Source organism: Anolis sagrei, chromosome 9, assembly GCF_037176765.1.
Source record: "Anolis sagrei isolate rAnoSag1 chromosome 9, rAnoSag1.mat, whole genome shotgun sequence".
NCBI lineage: Eukaryota > Metazoa > Chordata > Lepidosauria > Squamata > Dactyloidae > Anolis > Anolis sagrei.
In genome coordinates this window covers 1,137,352-1,158,929 of record NC_090029.1, presented here as the reverse complement: position 1 = coordinate 1,158,929, position 21,578 = coordinate 1,137,352, and the positions used below count along the sequence as shown (strand labels likewise).

Sequence of the window (21,578 nt, the reverse complement as noted above, 5' to 3'; positions counted from 1 at the left end):
GGGGCTGTCCCAACGGGTATCTGGCCCCACTCACAGTGCTGGAGACACGTTGGATTTGGTTTTCTGCCAGGGATGGGAGCATGGTGGCGGTGTTGAGGAGTTGACCATCTCTCCGTTGCCATGGACCGACCACTACCTGGTCAGATTTAGACTCACTGCACCTCCTAACCTCCGCAGGGGTGGGTGACCCATTAAATTGGTCTGCCCCAAGAGACTTATGGATCCAGATGGATTCCTGATGGCTCTCGGGGAATTTCCCGTCACCTCGGTTGGTGATCCTGTTGATGCCCTGGTCACCCTCTAGAATGGGGGGATGACTAGGGCAATAGACACGATTGCTCGAGAACGTCCCCTCTCAAGTAACCGAGCTAAACCAGCTCCTTGGTTCAACGAGGAGTTGGCAGTGATGAAGCGAAGGAAGAGGGAACTAGAGAGCGTGTGGCGTTCGGATCCGAGCAAGCCAAATCGAGCATGGTTTGTGTCCTTTCTAAGGGCATATGCAGCGGCAATAAAGGCTGCAAAGGAATCTTTCTTTGCGACCACTATTGCGTCTGCAAAGACCCGTCCGGCTGAGCTGTTTTGAGTTGTCAGAGGCCTTTTAAATCCCACCACTCTGAATGGGAACCCTGACAATTCAGCAACTAAGTACTACTAAGGAGGCTGTCCAGGTCCTGAACCGGTGCTTGGCGCTGTAACAGTCTGGATGAGGGCGAACAAATTGAAATTGAATCCAGGCAAGACAGAGGTACTCCTGGTCAGTCGCAAGGCCGAACAGGGCATAGGGTTACAGCCTGTGTTGGACGGGGTCGCACTCCCCCTGAAGACGCAGGTTCGCAGCTTGGGAGTGATCCTGGACTCATCGCTGAGCCTGGAACCCCAGGTTTCGGCGGTGACCAGGGGAGCATTTGCACAGTTAAAGCTTGTGCACCAGCTGCGCCCGTTCCTTGGGAAGTCTGACTTGGCCACGGTAGTCCACGCTCTGGTTACATCCCGTTTAGACTACTGCGACGCTCTCTACGTGGGGTTGCCTTTGAAGACTGCTCGGAAGCTTCAAATGGTCCAACGCTCGGCAGCCAGGTTGCTAACAGGAGCGGCACTCAGGGAGCATACCACCCCTCTGTTGCGCCAGCTCCACTGGCTGCCCGTTTGCTACAAGGCACAATTCAAAGTGCTGGTGTTAGCCTATAAAGCCCTAAATGGTTCTGGCCCTACTTACCTCTCCGAACGCATTTCTTCCTATGAACCGACTAGGACACTACGATCATCTGGGGAGGCCCTGCTCTCGGTCCCGCCTGCATCACAGGCGTGCTTGGTGGGGACGAGAGACAGGGCCTTCTCAGTAGTGGCCCCTCGGCTGTGAAACGCCCTATCTACAGATATCAGATCGGCCCCCTCCATGCTGGCATTTCAGAGGAAAGAGAAGACCTGGCTGTTTGAACAAGCATTGGATTAGTGTAATTTGACATAGGAATACGGAATAATGGATGACGAGACTGGATTCTGATTTTACTGTTGATGTCTTCACTGTGTCTGGTTGTGATCCCCAGGTTGTGCCAGTTAGCTTTCGTATGATATTGTTTAATTGTTGATGTTACAATTGTTTTTAACTGCCCTATACTTGTCTCGTGATGGTTTTGTATTGATATTGTTCACCGCTTTGAGTCGCCTGAGGGCTGAGAAAAGCGGTACATAAATTAAATAAAATAAATAAATAAATAAATATTGTGCTATGGTAATAACATAATATATTGTATTTACATATTACTTGTAAGCCACTCTGAGTCCCCTTCGGGGTGAGAAGGGCGGCATAGAAATGTCGTAAATAAATAAAAATAAATAATAATACTTGCGAGACTTCAGAGTAAGCTCTTTTCATTGCAGGTGATCAGGAATGTGAAATCTTTCAGACAGAGTCTGTAAACTGAATGTGTAGCAAATGTGAAGTTCCTTTTTCTATTATTTGCACCGTATTTTATGCCTCTTTCCTATGTATATGCCAACTAGCTTTTTGCTCCCATCCTTCCTTCTCTTTATTTCTCTGCTTCCCTCCCTCTTTCTCTCCCTCTTTCTCTTCTTCCTTTGCTCCGTCTTTCCTCCCTTCCCTTTTTTCTTTCCTTCTCTCCTCCTTCCTTCTCTTCCTCTTTCCTTCCTCCTCCCTTTTTATTTTCCTTCCTCTTTCTCTCCTTTCTTCCCTCTCTATCTCTTTCCTTCCTTCCTTCGCTCTTGAATTCCAGTCCTTTTTTCTTTCTTTCTTTTCTTCCCTCCCTTTCTCTTCTTCCTTCGCTTTTTTCCTCTCTTCCCCTTCCCAAATTCCCCTTCCTTCCTTCCTTCCTTCCTTTTGACACCTTCCCTTCCCCTTCCCTTTCTTCTTTTTTCTATCTTTCTTTCCTTTCCTCCTTCCTTCCTTTCTCCCTTCTTTCCCATCCTCCTTCTCTCTGTGTATTCTTTCTTTCCTACCTTTCTTCTTTCATATACCTTCTCAACTTCTCCTTCCTTCCTTCATACACCTTCCCTTCCTCCCTCCCGGCGGGGGAGGGGGAGGAGGGATGGATTTGGACAGGGCGGGAAGGGGCGGGGCAGGGTTTGGAGGGGGCGTGGCTTCTTTGGAGGGGGTGTGGGCGGAGCAAGAAGAAGGAGGGGGAGGAGGGCGTGGCGTGAACGGAGGGTGCGTTGGAAAGAGGGCGTATGGGAGGGTAGGGGCGGGGCGACGGAGGATGGGGGCGTGGCTTGCATGGAGGGTGCGTTGGCCGGCCAGCCATGTGCGCACTCCGGGGACTTGCGGCGGGGCGGCTTTGCGCATGCTCAGTTGGCTTTTGTTATTGTGAGTGTGTAGAAATGTTGTTTAGAATTTTGAATCGGTTTGTGCATACCTTGTGGGTTGAGGTATGTGCATGGTAAATTTGGTAACTTTTCGTCGGAGGGTTTTTGAGTTTTGCTGTCCCGTTGGATGCCCTTTCTCTCTTTATATATATAGATAAAAGCTTATTGTATTGTATTGTAAAGATGTTTTAATGGCTTCCCTTTTAGCCACACTGTGTATATTAACTATAACTGGTATCCAGTTGGAAGCACAGGCACACGTCCGTGTCCATTATCGGCATGATTGTCCTTTTTCAGGCCAAGGGGCGTAATGTCTTACTTTACAATACGAACTGCTAAGCAGAGCAAATAACCCAATGTTGATTTCAATGTCCCCCTGTTTGGATGAAGGCCTGAGCCCACATGGAACAGAGATTCACTTTCAATTTTCGTGTTATTTCCTAGGAAAATCATCAGAAAGAAGCCCTTTCCCGTTGTTTGGTCGGGACCCCGGACTCTCCACCTGCCAGGTAAGTGTGCCACTTTCAAAAACATTGCTGCCATGCTTGTTTTGCATTTTGGGGCCCAAGTGTGGGGCGCCTCTGGCTTCTTGAGCAAACAGGCTCTGACTGCTGACCTGAACCACTTTGGATGGTGGAAGAGCAGCTTCACCCTTCCACCAGCACAAGGTGACTCACCCAATCATAGAATCCTAGAGTGGGATTCAATATCTCTCACAATTCAATATCTCTCTTGAATTGTGGTGCCCAGAACTGGACACAATATTCCAGGTAAAGTGGTCTAACCAAAGCGGAATAGAGCATGGGGAGCATAACTTCCGTGGACCTAGACATTAGGCTCCTATTGATGCAGGCCAGAATCCCATTGGCTTTTTTTGCTGCCACATCCCATTGTTGGCTCATGTTTAACTTCCTCCCCACGAGGACTCCAAGGTCTTTTCTCGAACCAGGCCTCATCGTCCCCCATTCTGTCTCTTTGCATTTCGTTTTTCCTGCCTAAGTGGAGTCTCTTGCATTTGTCGCTGTTGAACTTCATTTTGTGAGTTTTGGCCCATCATCTCTCTAATCTGTGGAGATCCCTTTGAGTCCTGCTCCTGTCCTCTGGAGTGTTGGCTCTCCCTCCCCATTTGGTCCCATCTGCAAACGTGATGATCCTGCCTTCTCGCCCTTCATCCAAGTCATGAATGAAGATCCTGATCAGGACCGGGCCCAGGGGGGAACGCTGTGGGTGGCCCTCCACTCGTCCCTTCTTTCCAGGATGAAGAGGAGGAAGCCTTGGGGAGAATCACCCTCTGGGTTCGTCCATTTAACCAATTCCACATCCACCTCACCATAGTTTGGCCTCGCCCACCTTGGACTGGTTTCCTTGCCAGAAGGTCATGGGGGACCTTGTCAAAGAAGGCCTTCCTGGAATCCAGACACGCTCCATCCACGGCATCATTCCCCGCATCTACCCAGCTTGTAACTCTATTGAAAAAAGAGATCAGATGAGTCTGGCATGACTTGTTTCTGATCAATCCACGTTGACTATTAGCGACGACCGCATCCCATTCTAAGTGTTTGCAGACCACTTCCTTGACCATCTTTTCCAGAATCTTGCCTGGTATTGATGTGAGACTGCCTGGAGATTGGTCATTGTTTGGGTCATCCTTGTTTCCCTTCTTGAAGATTGGGACCACATTGGCCCTCCTCCAGTCTGATGGAACTTCTCCCGTTCTCCAAGAACTCTCCAAGATGGTTCCGAGATGACTTCCTTCCGCTCGTTCCTTCAATACTCTTCTTGGGTGTAGTTGATCCGGCCCTGAAAGGGGACTTGGACTCATTGAGAGCGGCCAGGGATTCCAAGGCAGAGGGCTTGCTCCCCATCGTCTTCATTATTTCGTGCCTTCAAAAGTGTTGGCTAGCCATAGAAACCAGAGTTCCTTGGGACATTGTTCTGTGCTCATGATAGTTTTCTTGGGGGGAAGAAACCAGCAGAGTCTTGCTTGAAAGAAGTGCGTTTTTGAATGTTTAGTTAATTTGCCCAGGCATCTTTATGATGTAAAGAGGGCCGCAGGTGCGGAGAATTGGCCGGCGGAGAAGCAGGCAGCCGGTCACCGAGGAAGGCAAGGAGCGCCTTCAGGAGGGACACACAGCCGTCCAAACAAGTGTTGCCTCCCCTTTTCTTAAGTACAGCATTGCTTTTCATGGCATCCATAAATTACACTGTTCTACAAATTTTCAGTTTTTCTCAGTTACGGAAACTAAATGTGCCGTTTCTTAATAAATTTAACATGCTGAATTCAAATATAATAATTAAATGTGTTAATTGGCTCTGGTTTTTATGCAACAGCTATTTCAATTTTCTCCACAATAGGTAATTTGTTAATATTATGATAATGCGCCTAACCTTACTGCATGTATATAAACCGTGAATATTTACTAAATTTTAGTCAGATTATATTGCCAATATTTATTTAATTAGTCTATTGTTTATGTTTGTGCAGCAAGAAACTCTATTGGTAGGCCTCATGCAGTTGAAAAGTCTGAAAGTTGAAATGTCGCTTTAATCAGGACTTTAGTTTATCCTGTTTGCTTCTCTGGACTTTTCTTTTGTCTTCAAGGAAAGGATTCCCTCTTCCAATGCTCCAGCAGGAGTCTGACAGCATGGACGGAGTCCATTGGCCTTGAGATCTTTTTTCCAGCGTGCTTTATTGACACACGTGCAAGGCATAACGACAGTCAAAAGAACAATGTCAAACGACGTTTAACGAGACTCTCTCAGTCTTCAACTGACTGACCCTCACCGTTCAAAAGTCTGGCCTTATATAGGGCTTTCTGGCTTTTGCACATGGCACTAATACTGTGTCATCAAACTTTCTAGAATATTCTAGAATCTTCCATAGTGTAAGTCGCTACATGCACTTTTTCAACCATACGTGATCACGTGATTGCTTATATCATAAAAACTAGAGCCAATATACATTTTTAAATGTCATTTTCGTTTTCAGCACCCCAAAATCATAAAAGAACAACTATTTTCAGGCCCGCAACTTTTTCTCCGTTGAACAGTGTTATTGGAGGGCCAGTTGCGATTCTTTCATTTTATGCAATCTATTGCTGGCGGAAACTGATTTGTGATAGAATTGTGTGATGCTGCGCCTAAGTGCGTGCGGTGGTCATCTCATTTTAGCAGATGTGGCTTGAGGCGTTGTGGAATTCCCCAGTTGGGTGAGGCAGGGCGGCAAACAGGGTCCTCCGTTCCCCCACAAATGCCCACCATCAACCACTATGCTTATGTTATTGTTTTATTGTTTTGTTGTTTTAAATTGCTTGTATTGTTTTTATTGCTTGTATTGTTGTATTATGGGCTTGGCCTCATGTAAGCCACGCCCAATCCCTTGGGGAGATGGTAGCGGGGTAAAAATAAAGTGTTATTACTACTATTATTTCCTGTATTAAAATAATACAGCCAGCATAGACACAAGGTTCTTTGCGGATTAGCCGAGGTGCCTTGTTGTCCTCTGCACTTCTGGGAGGAGGAGCCTTTTGCAACCCTTGGCAGCTTATTAGCGGAGACAGTAATCCAGCAACGCGGGTCTGACAGCCAGGAGGGTGACCTGCCATCGATTATCCGAGAGTAATTGGATGTGTCTTGAGCAGATGAGGTTGCGGCCTGCTACAAGGACTCCAGGTCGGCCTCTGCGTATCATGCAGGTCCTTGGGAGGAGACCTCAGGCAGGCAGGCGGTCAGTTAGGAGTGGACATCATGTCAACCAGAGGGACACTTTTTTTTCAACCTCCTCCCCCCCTCACCTGATGCCTGCAGGGCAGGATAGATCGATTTCTGGAGTGCCTTTCAGTTCCTTCTGCCAGGCAGAAAGGTCAATGGAATGAGTCAATCGCATCTTTATTGATTTCGATAGAGTTACAAGCTGGGTAGATGAGGGGAATGATGCCGTGGATGGAGCGTACCTGGATTTCAGGAAGGCCTTCTTTGACACGACCTTCTGGCAAGGAAACGAGTCCAAGGTGGGCGAGGCAAAACTACGGTGAGGTGGATCTGGAATTGGTTAAATGGACGAACCCAGAGGGTGATTCTCCCCAAGGCTTCCTCCTCTTCATCCTGGAAAGAAGGGACGAGTGGAGTGCCATCCGCAGGGTTCCATCCTGGTCAGGATCTTCATTCATGACTTAGATGAAGGGTTAGAAGGCAGGATCATCAAGGTTGCAGACGGGACCAAATGGGGAGGGAGAGCCAAGACTCCAGAGGACAGGAGCAGGATTCAAAACGATCTGGACAGATTAGAGAGATGATGGGCCAAAACTCACAAAATGAAGTTCAACAGGGACAAATTCAACAGACTCCACTTAGGCAGGAAAAACGAAATGCAAAGTGACAGAATGGGGGACGATGATGCCTGGCTCGAGAGCAGGACATGTGGAAAAGATCTTGGGGTCCTCGTGGACAACAAGTTAAACATGAGTCAGGAATGTGATGTGGCGGCAAAAAAAGCCAATGGGATTTTGGCCTGCATCAAGAGGAGCCTAGTGTCTATATCCAAGGAAGTCCTGCTCCCCATGCTCTTTTCCGCCTTGGTTAGACCACACCTGGAATATTGTGTCCAATTCTGGGCACCACAATTCAAGAGAGATGTTGACTCTAAGCTGGAATGTGTCCAGAGGAGGGCGACTAAAATGATCAAGGGTCTGGAGAACAAGCCCTATGAGGAGCGGTTTAAGGAGCTGGGCATGTTTAGCCTCAAGAAGAGAAGACTGAGAGGAGCTACAATGATGGCCATGTATAAATATGTGAGAGGAAGCCACAGGGAGGAGGAGGGAGCAAGCTTCCTTTCTGCTTCCCTGGAGACTAGGACGCAAGGGAACCATGGCTTCAAACTCCAAGAGAGGAGATTCCACCTGAACATGAGGAAGAACTTCCTGACTGTGAGAGCCATTCAGCGGTGGAACTCTCTGCCCCGGAGTGTGGTGGAGGCTCCTTCTTTGGAGGCTTTTAAACAGAGGCTGGGTGGCCATCTGTCAGGGGTGATTGGAATGCAATATTCCTGCTTCTTGGCAGAATGGGGTTGGACTGGATGACAGCCCACGAGGTCTCTTCCAACTCTAGGATTCCAGGATTCTGTGATTTAACGCAGACAGTAGTCGTCCAGATAAAAAACCAGGAAACCTTCTTCCTCAGGAGTCAACAATGAAGGAAATCGGATTGTGGAGTTTGGTCCTGACGCAAGCTGAATAGCTGGAGTCCTTATTTGCTCCCGTGGTACCTGGACAGATACCACTGAAACAGAGCCTGCAGCATCTGGGATTAGGAAGCGATCTCCCATCTCAATCCTAACCAGGACTGAGGCTGCTTTGTGTCCAAGTTGGTCTTTTGAGTGCATTGGAATCTCAATGCCAGGCCTTACCAGTCACCCTTGCCTATCGGAACGCGTCCACCCCTACGTCCCATCTCATAATCTAAGATCATCCGGGGAGGCCCTGCTCTCGCTCCCGTCAACAGCACAAATGCACCTGGCGGGGACGAGAGACAGGGCCTTCTCAGCGGTGGCTCCCCACCTATGGAACACACTCCCAACTGAGGTAAGATCGGCCACCTCCTTCCTGGTTTTTCGAAAGAAACTAAAGGCTTGGTTTTGGGACCAGGCTTTTCGTTGTGGCTGAGATGTTCTCTGATGATGAGGATGATGGGATTCAGATTCCTGGCTCTTTTTCTGTGCCTCAGATCTCTGGGCCTGCTTCTAGGTCTTTTTCTGAGGCCACAGACAGTGCAGAGTCAACACAGCGGTTCTCAGAAGAAAAGAATTTTAACGAAGGATATAGCGAACAGGTGGGGAGGCATTTGCCTCCTTCCCACGCTGATACTGAAAGTACAGAAAGCCTTGACAGTGACCTGACCCGGCAAGCTCGTCTTGATTTGCGGGTGAGGCGGAGTTCTTGCTTGGCTGGCAGACGAGAAGCCAGCTCAGGGAAAGGTCATCGCAGTGCTTTCATGTTGGTGAGAGAATGTTTTCATGTTTGAAAGGTATTTAGGCTTCTTGCAAACTAGGAGAAAGCTTCAGTTCAACGTAGCTTATTAACCTGAAAGCTTCATGGAATAACCTTAGCCTGGAAAGCAGCACGCTTGGGATTTCTTGCATTGTGAATCATAGAATCATAGAACCATAGAATCCAAGAGTTGGAGGAGACCTGATGGGCCATCCAGTCCAACCCCATTCTGCCAAGAAGCAGGACTATTGCATTCAAATCACCCCTGGCAGATGGCCATCCAGCCTCTGTTTCAAAGCTTCCAAAGAAGGAGCCTCCACCACACTCCGGGGCAGAGAGTTCCACTGCTTAACGGCTCTCACAGACAGGAGGCAATTGTTTCATTGTTTGTACCTTGGACTCTGGTTTGAACTTTGCCTCTAGGATTGTGCCTCTTGTTTTTACCTGAAGATCTTTAGAACTATATTCTGCATTTAACCTAAATCTTTGGAACTTTGCAATGCTTATTCTTTATTTTGACTTGGATTGTTTCCTCAATAAACTATAAAACTACAGCTCTTGTGTGGTGGTGTTTGGAAGCAAGGCGAAGCTTACTCTGAGTTGCAACACTTTTGGACAATAGATGCAAACAGCATTTTAAGGGAATGTGACTTGAATGTCGATATGGGTGATGATACTGTTTTACTGTTTTAACAATGGCTTAGGTATTGTTAAAATATGCTTTTATGTCTAATGGTGGCTTTCATTTTGTAATTTGTTATGTAATGGCTTCAGAATGGGGCCCATTGTAAGCCGTCCTGAGTCCCCCTTCAGGAGTTGAGAAGGACGGGATAGACATGCGAGAAATAATAAATAATAATAATGGGTTGTTGTAGGTTTTTTCGGGCTATATGGCCATGGTCTAGAGGCATTTTCTCCTGATGTTTCGCCTGCATCTATGGCAAGCATCCTCAGAGGTAGTGAGGTCTGTTGGAACTAGGAAAATTGGGTTGATATACCTGTGGAATGACCAGGGTGGGACAAAGGACTCTTGTCTGCTGGAGCTAGGTGCGAAATTCACAACTGGATTAGCATTTGATTGCCTGGCAGTGCCTAGAGCAATCTTTTGTTGAGAGGTGATTAGTTGTCCTTGTTTGTTTCCTCTCTGTTGTTGTGCTGTTGTAATTTTAGAGTTTTTTAATACTGGGAGCCAGATTTTGTTCATCTAATCACCGGGTTGTTGTAGGTTTTTTCGGGCTATATGGCCATGGTCTAGAGGCATTCTCTCCTGACTTTTCGCCTGCATCTATGGCAAGTATCCTCAGAGGTAGTGAGGATACATGCCATAGATGCAGGCGAAACGTCAGGAGAGAATGCCTCTAGAGCATGGCCATATAGCCCGAAAAAACCTACAGCAACCCAGTGATTCCGGCCATGAAAGCCTTCGTCAATACATCTAATCACCTTTCAACAAAAGATTGCTCCAGGCACTGCCAGTTAATCAGATGCTAATCAGGGTTTTTTTGTTTGTTTGTTTTTTGTTTGTTTGTTTTTGTCGTGCCAGGAGCAACCGCTCCTGTTGTGAGAGAATTGGCTGTCTGCAAGGATGTTGCCCAGGGGACGCCTGGTTGAAACATTCCCACCTAGCTCCAGCAGACAAGAGTCCTTTGGCCCACCCTGCTCATTCCACAGATGTATAAACCCATTTTCCTAGTTCCAACAGACCTCACTACCTGTGAGGATGCTTGCCACAGATGCAGGCGAAATGTCAGGAGAGAATGCCTCTAGGCCATGGCCATATAGCCCGAAAAAACCTACAACAACCCAGTGATTCCAGCCATGAAAGCCTTCGACAACACAATAATAATAATATCCAAGGAATGAGCCAACTTTAGGCCTCCCTCCAGGTGTTTTGGACTTCAACTCCCACAATTCCTAATGTTATGATTGTGGGAGTTGAAGTCCAAAACACTTGGAGGGAGGCCCAAAGTTGTCCCGATGGGGAATGGGGTCCTTCTGTGGGGATGATGCCTTTGTGCAGGGCCCGGCCTTCATGCTCACGGCATCGTGTCTCTCTCTTGCAGGCGAGCCTCCTCCGGCCGGACATTGGCCTCGGAAGCCCAGGCCCCGTCTCCTCCTCCTCCTCTTCCTCGTCCTCAGCAAAAGCCGGGACACCGTACTTCCCGTTTTCCACCGCCACCGCCAACCCACGGCGAAGGCCGCTCCACGATTCCTCGTCTTCTCTGGGTGAGTGGGCACACTCGCGGGTGCTGCGACTGACCGCCTGCTTGCATGAGCTTGACGCCTGCGTTGTTCAGGGCAACGTCCAATTACGTCCCCCAAGGATTCTGCCTGATGGTCGCCTTCAGTTCCCTGTTGATTTATATCCTGCTTAATCCTGGGGGCCGGGGTTTCGTAATCAGGTTTGAAGGATCAGCGAGAGAGAGATGAATGGGCTTCGGCTTTGCTCTCCTCTCCCTTTGGGAGCAGCCGTGACGGCCTTGCTTTCCTCTGGTGGGTTTCCCCTTGGCCCCGTCCCACATCCCACAGAACCATTCGGGCCAGGTCCTTCTTCTAGGGTGCATTTTCTTCTCAAGCCGTAGTGAGAAAATCCCGCTCTTTCCTGTCCTCTCTTCATGCTCTTTCAGCACTTCAATATCAAACACAAACTCACTTGGTATGGGTTGTTGTAGATTTTTTCGGGCTACATGGCCATGGTCTAGAGGCATTCTCTCCTGACGTTTCGCCTGCATCTCTAGCAAGCATCCTCAGAGGTCGTGAGGTCTGTTGGAACTAGAAAAAAAGGGTCTATATATCTGTGGAATGACCAGAGTGGGACGAAGGACTCTTGTCTGCTGGAGCTAGTTGTGAAAGGGTTGTTGTAGGTTTTTTTCGGGCTATATGGCCATGTTCTAGAGGCATTCTCTGTGTAGCCTGACATGGTGGTTGTGAGAGTGGTCCAGCATTTCTGTGTTCTCAAATATTCTGCTGTGTCCAGGTTGGTTCCTCAGGTGCTCTGCTATGGCTGACTTCTCTGGTTGAAGGAGTCTGCAGTGCCTTTCATGTTCCTTGAGTTGTGTCCGGGCAAGGCTGCTGCTGTGTTTGGTGGTCCCTCTGTAGACTTCTTGTCCACAGCTGCATGGTATACAATGGTAGACTCCTGCAGAAGCGAGAGGGTCCCTCTTGTCCTTTGCTGAACGGAGCATTTGTTGGATTTTCTTGGTGGGTTTGTAGATAGTTGGTATGTTGTGTTTCCTCCTCAGCTTCCCTCTGCGGTCAGTGGTTCCCTTGATGTCTGGCAGGAACACTTTCCCTCTGGGTGGACCTTTGTCTTGACTCTCGTGGCTTCTTCTCGGTGGTCTTGCAGCTCTTCTGATGTCTGAGGTGGAGTCTCCCTTGGCCTGGAGAGCCCAGTTGAGGTGGTTCAGTCCATCTTGGAGGAGGTGGGCTTCGCAGATTCTTTTTGCACGGTCTGCCAAGGCTTTGATGGGGCTTCTTTCTTGACTTGGGTGATGGTTGGAGTTTTGGTGTAGATCTCTATCTGTGTGTGTGGGTTTTCTGTAAACGGTGTGACCCAATTATGGATCTGTTTTATGTATGACGAGGACGTCTAGAAAAGGCAGTTTTCCTTCGTTTTCTTTTTCTATGGTGAACTGGTTGTTTGGGTGGATGCTGTTGAGATGGTCCAGGAACCAGTTGAGTTCTTCTCCAGGGCTCCAAAGGGTGAAAGTGTTATCCACATATCTGAACCATCTTGTGGGCTTTTTTGTGGCTGTTTCCAGGGCTTGTTTTTCAAAGTGTTCCATGTAGAAATTAGCTATTACCGCACTGAGGGGGCTCCCCATCGCTAGCCCATCTTTCTGTTCGTAGAATTCATTGTCCCACTGAAAGGAGCTGGTGGTGAGGCCATGGTGAAACGGTGTGACCCAATTGTTGATCTGGTTTGCGGGTGGCTAGGACATCTAGAAAAGGCAGTCTTCCTTCATTTTCTTTTTCCTGACCCTAACCACTCTCCCAACCACCATGTCAGATGACACAGAGAAGCCATTGAAATCCACAAGCATGTGGACAATTTCAACAGAAAGGAGGAGACCATGAAAATGAACAAAATCTGGCTATCAGTATTAAAAAAACTCTAAAATTACAACAGCAAAACAGCAGAGAGGAAACAATCTAGGATAATCACCTCTCAACCAAAGATTGCCCCAGGCACTGCCAGGCTAATCAAGGTGTTCAGCTGAAACATTCACACCTAGCTCCAGCAGACAAGAGTCCTTTGTCCCACCCTGGACATCATTCCACAGATATATAAACCCATTTTCCTAGTTCCAACAGACCTCACTACCTCTGATGATGCTTGTTACAGATGCAGGCGAAACGTCAGGAGAGAATGCCTCTAGAACATGGCCATATAGCCCAAAAAAACATACAACAACCCAGTGATTCCAGCCAGGAAAGCCTTTGACAATTCACTATGGGTTAGAGTGGTTGCTTGGTGTCTTCTGAATCCCCTCTTGCTCACTTTAGCCACTTTGTGCCGTTGCTGCTGCTTAGAATCCTAGAATCCTAGAGTTGGAAGTGACCTCCTGGGCCATCCTCCAGTCCAACCCCATTCTGCCAAGAAGCAAGAATATTGCATCCCAATCTCCCCTGTTGACCACTCATGCTCCTTTCTTTTGGGCTTTCCAGATACTCTCCAGACCAAGAAAGTCAGGAAGGTGCCGCCGGGCTTGCCTTCTTCGGTAAGTATCTCTTTCCTGAAATCTCAATAGCCTGATTAGTCTCATTGTCGTTCTATTTTAACTTGTATTATTATTATTATTGTTGTTGTTGTTATATTTTTTTAAGTAAGTTTTTATTGAGTTTCTGAGTAACAATGGAAGTGGGGGAACATACAGTTGGTATAGGAATGTAGGAAATTGTGGATTATAGATCTATGAGAGAAAAGAGAGAAGAGACGAATAACTATCTATCTATATCTATCTATCTATCTGTCTAATAATGCTCTGTGCATAATTCTGCGCAGATTTCCTCCCTTATTTGGATTTGCAAGTCAGTCTGGCACATAGAGATCTTTGTTTTGCAAAGTGGTTTGTATGAATTTATTTATTTAGTTATTTATTTCGGACATTTATATCCCATCCTGTCTTGACCTCTGCCTGGCAGCATACGCAGATGCGACCCTTCAAGTGACTGCCGCGCTCCTACTCTTTTTCTGCTGACTTTTATACTCAAGTAATAGGTCATGGAAAGTACTCTCTTTCCAGCCCCTCTCCCTTGATCTTTTGATGGAAAGTACCTTCTTGTACCCGCAGACTCTGCGCTTAACCACAACCTTTGAACTTAACCACAACGCAACTTCCGCCCTCTACATGTCACATCTTATTTCTTAAAAACATTTTCTTCCGTGTTGCTCCTTTTCTACAGAGAAAGAGCTCCTCTGTCCATAGGCTTCCCTTGGCTCCCCCAGCCCCCCCCCCCCCCGAGGGGAGGGAGCCTTCCCGGCCTTTCTCTCCTGCTCATGTCTTCTGATGTCTAATTAGTCGTTATGTTGCTGAACAGGAGGACAGGCAGAGATTAATAGCCCAGAATCCTAGAGATGTCCATCGGTCCTAATCCCAGCGGAGGAGCGGGAGGCATTAAGATTCGGAGGAGGTCGGTGGGTGGGTGGGTTGGCCCAGCTTGCCTCAATAGGACCGCCGTGATGAATATGCATCCATCTCCAAGTCAGATGCTCCTTCCTCTGAAGTCCCAGTGGGCTTCCAGGCCGTCACGGAGCCCAGCCTCGGGAAGGCAAAAGGCTTCCAAGCAAGTTGGCAGCGTTGGTGGACATGAGGAAGAACTTCCTGACTGTGAGAGCTGTTCAGCAGTGGAACTCTCTGCCCCAGAGTGTGGTGGAGGCTCCTTCTTTGGAAGCTTTTAAACAGAGGCTGGATGGCCATCTGTTGGGGGTTATTTGAATGCCATATTCCTGCTTCTTGGCAGACTGGGGTTGGACTGGATGACCCAGGAGGTCTCTTCCAACTTTTAGATTCTATGATTCTATGATTCTCGCTCAGAAAGGGATACCAAAGGGCAGGGGTCCCCAAACTACGGCCCGCGGGCCACTTCCGGCCCGCCAAGGGCACTTCTCCGACCCACGGAGGAGGAGTGCCGCCCCCCCACACACACAGTGCCCCTCCCTTGCCTGGCTCACACTATCCGTCAGGCCCGATGGGCAGCATGAGCCAACCAAGGGGGGGGGGGGGCTGCCCCGGTGCTCCATGCAGTCATGCCGACCACATGACCTTGGAGGTGTCTACGGACAATGCTGGCTCTTTAGCTTAGAAATGCAGATGAGCACCACACCCCAGAGTCAGACGCGACTGGACTTCATGTCAGAGGAAAACCTTTAACTAGGAGAATGGTGGAAGATCCAGGGTGGGAGAAAGAACTCTTGTCTGTTGGAGGTAGGTAGGAATGTTTCAATTGGCCACCTTGATGACCATTTCATAGCCTGACAGTTTTTAGGGAGAATCCTTTGTTGAGAGGTGATTAGCTGGCCCTGGTTGTTTCTTGTCTGGAGTTCCCCGGTGTTTGAGTGTTGTTCTTTATTTACAGTTATAATTTGAGAGTTTTTTTTAATACTGGTAGCCAGGTTTTGTTCAGACTAGAAAGAGGAAGATTTCCCATTCCCTGCTCCTGGAATTACTGCCTAAAGAGGGCGAGAAAGAACCCCCCCCCCCCTCCCCCCAAAAGGGCCCTTCCACACTGCAAAATCAGATATCTGCAATGTGCAGAGGGATTTTTTTATTGATTTACTTTTTTTAAAAACTCTAGTCTGGCCCTCCAACGGTCTGAGGGACAGTGAACTGGCCCCCGGTTAAAAAAGTTTGAGGACCCCTGCCAAAGGGTCTGTTGAGAAAGGTTTGGAGGGGCAGCTGAGAGGTCAACACACGGCAGCCGTCCACGGCCTCCCTTCTTGCGCCTTCCCTCCTCCCTCTGCCTTTCAGAACAAACAAGGAGAGGGGAGTGAATGCCGGGCACGCTCCTTTGTTGTGTAAATGGAGGTGTTTCATTCTGCGCAGCCTTCCCTGCTTCTGCTTAACACATGGCGCAGGTGCACCGGGTGAGTCATAACTCTGGCCTTTGGAGAAGCGTCCTCAGAGGGAAAGAAAGAGGCAGGAACGGAATCCTAGAATCCTCGAGTGGGAAGAGACCTCCTGGGCCATCATCCAGTCCAACCCCATTCTGCCAAGAAGCAGGAATATTGCATTCAAAACACAGCGTGCGATGAGTGGGGATTGACCAAGCCAAGGCTGGAGATAAACATTAGCAGCCTGAGATACGCAGATGATACCACATTAATGCCTGAAAGCAAGGAAGAGCTGAGGAGCCTTCTCACCAAGGGGAATAGGGAGCCCCCTAGAATCCTAGAGTTGGAAGAGGCCTCCTGGGCCATCATCCAGTCCAACACCATTCTGCCAAGAAGCAGGAATACTGCATTCAGATCACCCCTGACAGATGGCCATCCAGTCTCTCCTTAATAATAATAATAATAATAATAATAATAATAATAATAGAATCCTAGAGTGGGAAGAGACCTCCTGGGCCATCATCCAGTCCAACCCCATTCTGCCAAGAAGCAGGAATACTGCATTCAGATCACCCCTGACAGATGGCCATCCAGTCTCTGCTTAATAATAATAATAATAATAATAATAGAATCCTAGAGTGGGAAGAGGCCTCCTGGGCCATCCTCCAGTCCAACCCCATTCTGCCAAGAAGCAGGAATACTACATTCAAAGCACCCCCAACAGATGGCCACTCAGCCTCTGCTTAATAATAATAATAATAATAATAATAATAGGATCCTAGAGTTGGGAGAGACCTCCTGGGCCTTCATCCAGTCCGACCCCATTCTGCCAAGAAGCAGGAATGTTGCATTCAAAGCACCCCTGACAGAGGGCCATCCAGCCTCTGCTTCATAATAATAATAATAATAATAATAATAGAATCCTAGAGTGGGAAGAGACCTCCTGGGCCTTCATCCAGTCCAACCCCATTCTGCCAAGAAGCAGGAATATTGCATTCAAAGCACCCCTGACAGATGGCCATCCAGCCTCTGCTAAATAATAATAATAATAATAATAATAATAATAATAATAATAGAATCCTAGAGTGGGAAGAGACCTCCTGGGCCATCATCCAGTCCGACCCCATTCTGCCAAGAAGCAGGAATACTGCATTCAGATCACCCCTGACAGATGGCCATCCAGTCTCTGCTTAATAATAATAATAATAATAATAGAATCCTAGAGTGGGAAGAGGCCTCCTGGGCCATCCTCCAGTCCAACCCCATTCTGCCAAGAAGCAGGAATACTACATTCAAAGCACCCCCAACAGATGGCCACTCAGCCTCTGCTTAATAATAATAATAATAATAATAATAATAATAATAATAGAATCCTAGAGTTGGAAGAGACCTCTTGGGCCATCTAGTCCAACCCCATTCTGCCAAGAAGCAGGAATATTGCATTCAAAGCACCCCTTTATTTATTTATCTTGTCATCATCAACCAGACATTTGTGGAGATTAGGACAAGAAGATTAGGACAAGGAACAAAGGCTTCAAACTCCAAGAGAGGAGATACCACCTGAACATGAGGAAGGACTTCCTGACTGTGAGAGCCGTTCAGCAGTGGAACTCTCTGCCCTGGAGTGTGGTGGAGGCTCCTTCTTTGGAAGCTTTGAAACAGGGGCTGGATGGCCATCTGTCAGGGGTGCTTTGAATGCAATATTCCCGCTTCTTGGCAGAATGGGGGTGGACTGGATGAAGGCCCAGGAGGTCTCTTCCAACTCTAGGATTGTGTTATTATTATTATTATTATTATTATTAAGCAGAGGCTGGATGGCCATCTGTCAGGGGTGCTTTGAATGCAATATTCCTGCTTCTTGGCAGAATGGGGTTGGACTGGATGATGGCCCAGGAGGTCTCTTCCAACTCTAGGATCCTATTATTATTATTATTATTATTATTATTAAGCAGAGGCTGGCTGGCCATCTGTCAGGGGTGCTTTGAATGCAATATTCCTGCTTCTTGGCAGAATGGGGTTGGACTGAATGATGGCCCAGGAGGTCTCTTCCAACTCTAGGATTCTATTATTATTATTATTATTATTATTATTATTATTATTAAGCAGAGGCTGGCTGGCCATCTGTCAGGGGTGCTTTGAATGCAATATTCCTGCTTCTTGGCAAAATGGGGGTGGAGTGGGTGATGGCCCAGGAGGTCTCTTCCAACTCTAGGATTGTGTTGTTGTTATTATTATTATTATTATTATTATTAAGCAGAGGCTGGATGGCCATCTGTCGGGGGTGCTTTGAATGCAATATTCCTGCTTCTTGGCAGAATGGGGTTGGACTGAATGATGGCCCAGGAGGTCTCTTCCAACTCTAGGATCCTATTATTATTATTATTATTATTATTATTAAGCAGAGGCTGGCTGGCCATCTGTCAGGGGTGCTTTGAATGCAATATTCCTGCTTCTTGGCAAAATGGGGGTGGAGTGGGTGATGGCCCAGGAGGTCTCTTCCAACTTTAGGATTGTGTTGTTGTTGTTATTATTATTATTATTATTAAGCAGAGGCTGGATGGCCATCTGTCGGGGGTGCTTTGAATGCAATATTCCTGCTTCTTGGCAGAATGGGGTTGGACTGAATGATGGCCCAGGAGGTCTCTTCCAACTCTAGGATCGTGTTATTATTATTATTATTATTATTAAGCAGAGGCTGGCTGGCCATCTGTCAGGGGTGCTTTGAATGCAATATTCCTGCTTCTTGGCAGAATGGGGTTGGACTGAATGATGGCCCAGGAGGTCTCTTCCAACTCTAGGATTGTGTTATTATTATTATTATTATTATTAAGCAGAGGCTGGCTGGCCATCTGTCAGGGGTGCTTTGAATGCAATATTCCTGCTTCTTGGCAGAATGGGGTTGGACTGAATGAAGGCCCAGGAGGTCTCTTCCAACTCTAGGATTGTGTTATTATTATTATTATTATTATTATTATTATTATTATTAAGCAGAGGCTGGCTGGCCATCTGTCAGGGGTGCTTTGAATGCAGTATTCCTGCTTCTTGGCAGAATGGGGTTGGACTGAATGATGGCCCAGGAGGTCTCTTCCAACTCTAGGATTGTGTTATTATTATTATTATTATTATTATTAAGCAGAGGCTGGCTGGCCATCTGTCAGGGGTGCTTTGAATGCAATATTCCTGCTTCTTGGCAGAATGGGGTTGGACTGGATGATGGCCCAGGAGGTCTCTTCCAACTCTTGGATTCTATTATTATTATTATTATTATTATTATTATTAAGCAGAGGCTGGATGGCCATCTGCCAGGGGTGCTTTGAATGCAATATTCCTGCTTCTTGGCAAAATGGGGTTGGACTGGATGAAGGCCCAGGAGGTCTCTTCCAACTCTTGGATTCTATTATTATTATTATTATTATTATTAAGCAGAGGCTGGCTGGCCATCTGTCAGGGGTGCTTTGAATGCAATATTCCTGCTTCTTGGCAGAATGGGGATGGACTGAATGAAGGCCCAGGAGGTCTCTTCCAACTCTAGGATTGTGTTATTATTATTATTATTATTATTATTATTAAGCAGAGGCTGGCTGGCCATCTGTCAGGGGTGCTTTGAATGCAATATTCCTGCTTCTTGGCAAAATGGGGGTGGACTGGATGATGGCCCCGCAGGTCTCTCCCAACTCTAGGATTCTAGGATTCTATGACTTTCAGCAACTGATGCCAGTCAAGATATGAACATCAACAAAATGTTTATTTCCAAAGTTCTTGGCACACTTGGAGCAACTTGATAAAGTTACAACACAAACAGTCAATTTGGGAAACCATAGAAATGTTCTTTCTTTCCCTTTTCCTTCAGTTACGGAGGTAACTTTTCTCCAAAAGTTAGAAAAAATCCTGGGATCTTTCACCCTAACCCTGAGCTGCTAGGGTTAGAAAGAACTTCCTCTCTATAACTTCCTGACTGTGGGAGCCGTTCAGCAGTGGAACTCTCTGCCCCGGAGGGAGTGTGGTGGAGGCTCCTTCTTGGGAAGCTTTGAAACAGAGGCTGGATAGCCATCTGTCAGGGGTGATTTGAATGCAATATTCCTGCTTCTTGGCAGAATGGGGTTGGACTGGATGATGGCCCAGGAGGTCTCTTCCAACTCTAGGATTCTATTATTATTATTATTATTATTATTATTATTATTATTATTACTATTATTATTAAGCAGAGGCTGGATGGCCATCTACCGGGGGTGATTTGAATGCAATATTCCTGCTTCTTGGCAGAATGGGGTTGGACTGGATGAGGGCCCAGGAGGTCTCTTCCCACTCTTCTAGGATCCTATAACTTTCTGTCTGTGAGAGCCGTTCAGCGGTGGAACTCTCTGCCCCAGAGGGAGTGTGGTGGAGGCTCCTTTTTTGGAAGCTTTGAAACAGAGGCTGGATGGCCATCTGTCAGGGGTGCTTTGAATGCAATATTCCTGCTTCTTGGCAGAATGGGGTTGGACTGGATGATGGCCCAGGAGGTCTCTTCCCACTCTAGGATTCTATTATTATTATTATTATTATTATTATTATTATTATTACTATTATTATTAAGCAGAGGCTGGATGGCCATCTACCGGGGGTGATTTGAATGCAATATTCCTGCTTCTTGGCAGAATGGGGTTGGACTGAATGATGGCCCAGGAGGTCTCTTCCAACTCTAGGATTGTGTTATTATTATTATTATTATTATTAAGCAGAGGCTGGCTGGCCATCTGTCAGGGGTGCTTTGAATGCAATATTCCTGCTTCTTGGCAGAATGGGGTTGGACTGGATGATGGCCCAGGAGGTCTCTTCCAACTCTAGGATTGTGTTATTATTATTATTATTATTATTAAGCAGAGGCTGGCTGGCCATCTGTCAGGGGTGCTTTGAATGCAATATTCCTGCTTCTTGGCAGAATGGGGTTGGACTGAATGATGGCCCAGGAGGTCTCTTCCAACTCTAGGATTGTGTTATTATTATTATTATTATTATTAAGCAGAGGCTGGCTGGCCATCTGTCAGGGGTGCTTTGAATGCAATATTCCTGCTTCTTGGCAGAATGGGGTTGGACTGGATGATGGCCCAGGAGGTCTCTTCCAACTCTAGGATTGTGTTATTATTATTATTATTATTATTAAGCAGAGGCTGGCTGGCCATCTGTCAGGGGTGCTTTGAATGCAATATTCCTGCTTCTTGGCAGAATGGGGTTGGACTGAATGAAGGCCCAGGAGGTCTCTTCCAACTCTAGGATTGTGTTATTATTATTATTATTATTATTATTATTATTATTATTAAGCAGAGGCTGGCTGGCCATCTGTCAGGGGTGCTTTGAATGCAATATTCCTGCTTCTTGGCAGAATGGGGTTGGACTGAATGATGGCCCAGGAGGTCTCTTCCAACTCTAGGATTGTGTTATTATTATTATTATTATTATTATTAAGCAGAGGCTGGCTGGCCATCTGTCAGGGGTGCTTTGAATGCAATATTCCTGCTTCTTGGCAGAATGGGGTTGGACTGGATGATGGCCCAGGAGGTCTCTTCCAACTCTTGGATTCTATTATTATTATTATTATTATTATTAAGCAGAGGCTGGATGGCCATCTGCCAGGGGTGCTTTGAATGCAATATTCCTGCTTCTTGGCAAAATGGGGTTGGACTGGATGAAGGCCCAGGAGGTCTCTTCCAACTCTTGGATTCTATTATTATTATTATTAT

General features: G+C 47.0%; 1 protein-coding gene across 8 annotated transcripts in view; it reads left to right on the top strand.

Annotated features, from left to right (window-relative positions):
* The window catches only part of TCF12 (transcription factor 12), a 144,863-nt gene that overhangs the window by 61,852 nt on the left and 61,433 nt on the right, over window positions 1-21,578 (top strand). For all 8 annotated transcript variants that reach the window (XM_067471198.1, XM_067471196.1, XM_067471197.1 and 5 more), the window contains exons 7-9: window positions 3,265-3,329; window positions 10,868-11,030; window positions 13,473-13,525. In XM_067471198.1, coding sequence (XP_067327299.1) covers window positions 3,265-3,329; window positions 10,868-11,030; window positions 13,473-13,525 — 281 coding nt within the window. The remainder of the gene's footprint in view (window positions 1-3,264; window positions 3,330-10,867; window positions 11,031-13,472; window positions 13,526-21,578) is intronic.